We start from the raw sequence: 5000 nt of genomic DNA on the forward strand, positions 1-5000 counted from the left end.
ACCCATAAATCTCTTTGTTTCACTTCATCGTGATCAGTCTGAACCTGTTGATAATATTATTTTATTATGCATTGCATTATTTTTTAGATACGCTAACAATGTAAATACACGAATCTTTGAGAAACGCAATGAGCTATAAAAAGAAAGTAAGATAGTTCAGAGTTTCAAAAAACACAGCGCATGTCGAGACAAAAATAAGCGTCATTATTACTGCAATTTTCGTATCTGTGGAAACTTCCATCAATCAAACTTCCGATGCCAAGCCAAGAGTTGACCCAAAACCACAGATGCCAGAATCAATTGATGCATGACACATCAATACAATACAATACATACTTAATCGACTGCTCCCCATAGGGGCTTTTCAGGGCCAATGAAACAATCAACGAAACAACAGAACACAACAACAACAACTGTTAAGAATCCCAACTGGTCGGAGGTAAACCAGTTGGCTATTTACAAGTGCAGCTGGGAAGTTGAACCAGGGACTACCACTGAACAAATTCAGCGAGTGGTCAGAGCGGGTCTTGAACCCGGGATTTCCCGATCTCAAGGCAAGCGCCCTAACCACTAGGCCACACTGCCTAACCACTGGGCCACACTGCCTCCTTGTAAGACCAATGAGCACCTTTGTTTTCCACAGTACACTCGATGCCGATAGAAAGCAATGGAACTTGTACAAATCCTTTAACTGATTCAAATCACTTTCTGGATGTGGAGTAAATGATCTCCCTGGCTATGTTCAGAAATTTGATTGATGGAAGCTAAAACACAGTTTGGTGCTTAGCACTTAATGACGGTGAGATTCTGCAAAATTAAGAACAAATGATTTCAAATGCAAAAAACATAGTCATACAAGTCAATAACATCTAATTTCCACAAAAGAAGAACATTATGCTTTCTTCTAATAAACACACTAGTATGTGTTTCTTAGCAGTCTGAACTGGCTTATCTTTGTCAATGAGTAGTATATTTTGATGGGGTGAAAAGGTCAAAACTACAATCTGAAAGATTATACTTTAAGAAATTCCCTTGGTTCTCATTCAAAGAAAATCTGAGATGTGATATGCATTAGGTGATCATGCAGAAATATATTAGTTGTCTTACTCCACCAATCATTCATACCTGTACCGTTCTAAGTGGCTTCATATTTAATGTCCAAACTGAAATTACTCCTTCCTGGAAAATTCAAAAGGGAAGTACTTATAATAACTGCAAACACCTTTTACACACATCAGTTCATCAAAAATAATGTTATACAAATTTTTTTGTACGTGCAAAACTGCTAAATTAATTCACTGGTTCTTTTCACATAGCCCAAAGAAATTGCTTTCAGCGTTGACAGTTCCGATGACTTCAAGGGATTTGGGATAAAATAAATTCTCACGATTAAAAATATTTCATGTCTGCAGTGCTTAGAGTTGAGTAGCTCTTCAAGTTTTACATGTAAAATTTATTTTTTAATTTAAAGCAACACTTTGAGATTGTATTACCTTGCTAACAGCTATGTATCTTGATGGATTCATCAATGGACATATTCTTATAATTGCTTCTTTATGAGGGCTGCAAATGAATGGCCGGCCTCTTATGAAAAACTAGTTAAAACCACTGAAATGACCAACCACTGCACAATTCTACCACCACCATGTGGGGCAGCTATAACTTGAAGTTTCTCATTTTATATTATCAATGGTGTACACTTAACAATATTAAAATTATTGTAATTAAATCATACGAAGTGTGATGTAATTTTATTAAAATCACAGTGATCTTTTACAGTGTATATATACACTGTAATTTTTCATTTTTATCATTAACCCATTGACTCCGAGGAGTGAGACTTAATGATTTTCTACAACTACATCTCATTTCTACATCTACATCTACATCTACATCTGCATGTTCCAGCACTCGGCAAAGTCCCTTTTTGACTTATGGACAGTTCAGATGTCAATGGGTTAACATCCTCTCAAGAACTTTTAATCCGTGGACTCCTAGGTGTGAGATTTTACTCTGTCTTACACCAGACAATATTATTTTGCTCGTCAAATGGGGCAGTGAGTGTTCAGGAGTCAATGGGTTTTAATCTGTCTCTCGTTAATAAATAGGGAGTTTAAGCAAAGACAACGGCTACAGCAACGAAGGCATCAGTCCAAAATATAACTTGTCGCTATCCCAAGTATTTCACGATTATTCCGTCTTGTTCACCTTGTACAATACCGGCTAACTTTCCTGTAACTGGATGGGTGTGTGCGAACAGTCTTAAAGTCAAAACAGAAAATGACTGTTTCATTGTTATACATGTAATTTTTGCTCACGTTGTCGTCAAAACCTAAAATTAGGTGATTTCACGTTGTTGTTATGGAGTACGGCAAAAAAATGCACGGAAATTTGTGCTGCTATTTTTCCTTTTTAGCCAATAATATTCTTTGTTTGTGGCATCGCTGTACCCGTCGTATTTGCTCAAACTCCCTAATGATTCAATGACACAGTGTCTACTCTAGAAACAGCATCGTTTCGCAGTCTTGTCAATCACTGCATTAATCCAGTGTCATGAATCATTAGATATCAATTTTTGATCAACTGTACTGGCTTCTGCACTTAATTACAGTTTGGAAACTATTATGGCAAACATGATTCATGGAAGACTGTACATGTAAGAAAAAAGTGAATGATCTTCAGGTTCAAAGCAGGCTTCAAAATCCATACATAATTAATAATTGTATGAAAGGCATGTAGCAATTTATATATCTTCCACTATCAATGGCATTGACCAAGAATTAACAAATAATAAACAGATTATGCCAAAGATGTGGCTGAGTAAAAGTAATGATTCAGAAGTACATTGTACCCTTTGTCAATTCGAGATCACCAGCAGGCTTACTGCCATTTCATCGGCTGGATTACAATCCAGCAGTTTTTTTTAACAGTGATGTAAAATAGCTTATTGAATACTGGTAATTTGTACCTGGTGACATTTCTTAACTCTCTCCATTGTGGGACCTAAAGAAAGAATGAATTTTAATTACTCTAATAATAGGGTTAGTGGTTACTGTTGCGTGTGCACCACAGGGGCTCTGTATTCAGTTTCAGTACTAGCATGAAGATGGCGTGCATACGTGGCACAGCATCTGCCCCGTAAACAAGCCCACGAGTCCTGAGGTTCTCCTGTTACATGCCAATTCTAGCATCTAGAGTCTTGAGTCTAGTAATAATTATTAATGAAGTTCTTCTTTTTAATTTTATTGTTATCTGATACCAGTATAATTTGACGTCCAAACGACCACAGTAATAATTATTGGCCTATACTGTTGTGGCATCTGGCCACCTTTCTCCTATTTTTGCTTGATTTTGCTATATCATATAAATTATTATACATTTACATTATATCTCATTAACTGGCAAAGCAAAATAAAAGTGATGTATTTTAAACAGTTATATTTCAAAAAAATATGTATAGAATAAAGGCGATACCAAGTAATTGCATCGTGTCTATAAGACAGGCAACAAATGCAAGGAATCGCGGATCCATGTTTTCTTGTAATATTTCGATATAATTCTATATCATCTTCAGGTTACAAGTGTACATCCACGATTCCTTGCATTTGTTGCCAGTGTCTTATATACATAATAACAGATGCAATTACTTGGAATCACCTTTTAATTCTATACCTATTAAAACTATCAGCAGGTAATGGATTTTCAAAAAAATACCTGAGTTGTTTTCATGCGATCATCTTTCTCGTAGTATTCAAGAAGCATGTGAGAACAAAACTTGTCCCAGTCAACGTAACCCTCTTTGCCAACATCCACTTTATTGAACAAATCTTCATATTCTTCTCGAGACCCTTTGTTTAGTACAATGGAGAGGATCTCACAGAACTGGTCAATATCTAAACTCAGTTCACGCAGCTGACCTGATTGGTCGATCTAAAATTAAAAAAAAATCATAGGTAATAAGAAAATGACATGACAAAACAATGAAAGACAATTGCGATCTTTTATTTCCAGGAATTTTCATGAGAGTTTCCCTTGGAACATGTTGTTAAGCATCCACAATGTTGTTATTAACAATAAGCACCAATAAGGAAAAAAAAGTGAAAGCAAATAATGACCGTAAATGAATCCTGCACAGTCTTCAAGTCATGCATTGTAAGTCTGTTGACCAGCTTCGAGCCACCATTAAAGTTAGTCATCTTTGCATCAGCTCTCCTGCAACATGAATGCCAAAGTATGAGATCTAATGAATCAAGTTCTGTAGCAGAGCAAATCTGATAATTCCCCTCCAATCCTGGAGACAACAGCGCTTGCTCTCTATGTACCTCCTTCACATGCAAAATTAAGGGCTCGGCTATGAGAAAATCTCATGCTGAGCCCATGCTGGCCTACAGCGGAAAACCCAGCTCTGTGATTGCACATGAGCTGAGTTTGAACAGTAGATCCCTCAACCTGACTCAAGGGTTTTTTTACCCAGGTACTTTGAGTTATTCTCCCGCATCAAAATTAACTCTCCCCATGACATCGGGCCATGGTGAATGTGCTGCAGCATCAAAATAAATAAAATCGACTTGTAGTTTTCAGTGTATCCTGTGTCCAGTGGTATCCATTTGACTATTTAAGAGGTTCTGCGACAATTTTAAGATTTAACCCTAATATTTATTTAAATCTCAAAACCAGAACAAAATGCCTCAAATAAACATGTTGCACATAAGAAAGATGCAGTAAAATTAAGTACAGCTTTTATTTTCTTCGCATTAAACTACATGTAGGATTAGAAAAATTGTTGGCTGCAATTTATGTTTTCCATCTAAACCATTTAAATTGTTGCATCAACTGAGCAGTTTTTTTGGGTCGCCTGTGAAGAGAAATCGAAAACAACTTTGTACTGTCGTATAGGTTAGCATTAATACCTTTCACTGCCTGCTTCCAGAGGTTGTTCCTCATTTGTTAGTGCAATCGAAGAAATTTCGCCTTTGGGCGACTTAGACATTGCTTGAATC

The 5000-nt window shown here is 36.5% G+C and overlaps 1 protein-coding gene across 1 annotated transcript in view; it reads right to left on the bottom strand.

Moving 5' to 3' along the window:
• LOC138011813 (cilia- and flagella-associated protein 337-like) overlaps positions 1-5000 on the bottom strand; it is a 33090-nt gene that overhangs the window by 28023 nt on the left and 67 nt on the right. The window contains exons 1-7 of the mRNA XM_068859024.1: positions 4911-5000; positions 4116-4212; positions 3715-3930; positions 2969-3003; positions 1494-1563; positions 1126-1179; positions 1-44 (exon numbers count right to left, since the gene is read on the bottom strand). The exon at positions 1-44 is cut by the window's left edge and continues 65 nt beyond it; the exon at positions 4911-5000 is cut by the window's right edge and continues 67 nt beyond it. Of these exons, the coding sequence (XP_068715125.1) occupies positions 1-44; positions 1126-1179; positions 1494-1563; positions 2969-3003; positions 3715-3930; positions 4116-4212; positions 4911-4990 (596 nt within the window). The 5' untranslated portion in view covers positions 4991-5000. The remainder of the gene's footprint in view (positions 45-1125; positions 1180-1493; positions 1564-2968; positions 3004-3714; positions 3931-4115; positions 4213-4910) is intronic.

The sequence above is a fragment of the Montipora foliosa genome, chromosome 7 (genome assembly GCF_036669935.1).
Source record: "Montipora foliosa isolate CH-2021 chromosome 7, ASM3666993v2, whole genome shotgun sequence".
In the NCBI taxonomy this organism is placed as follows: domain Eukaryota; kingdom Metazoa; phylum Cnidaria; class Anthozoa; order Scleractinia; family Acroporidae; genus Montipora; species Montipora foliosa.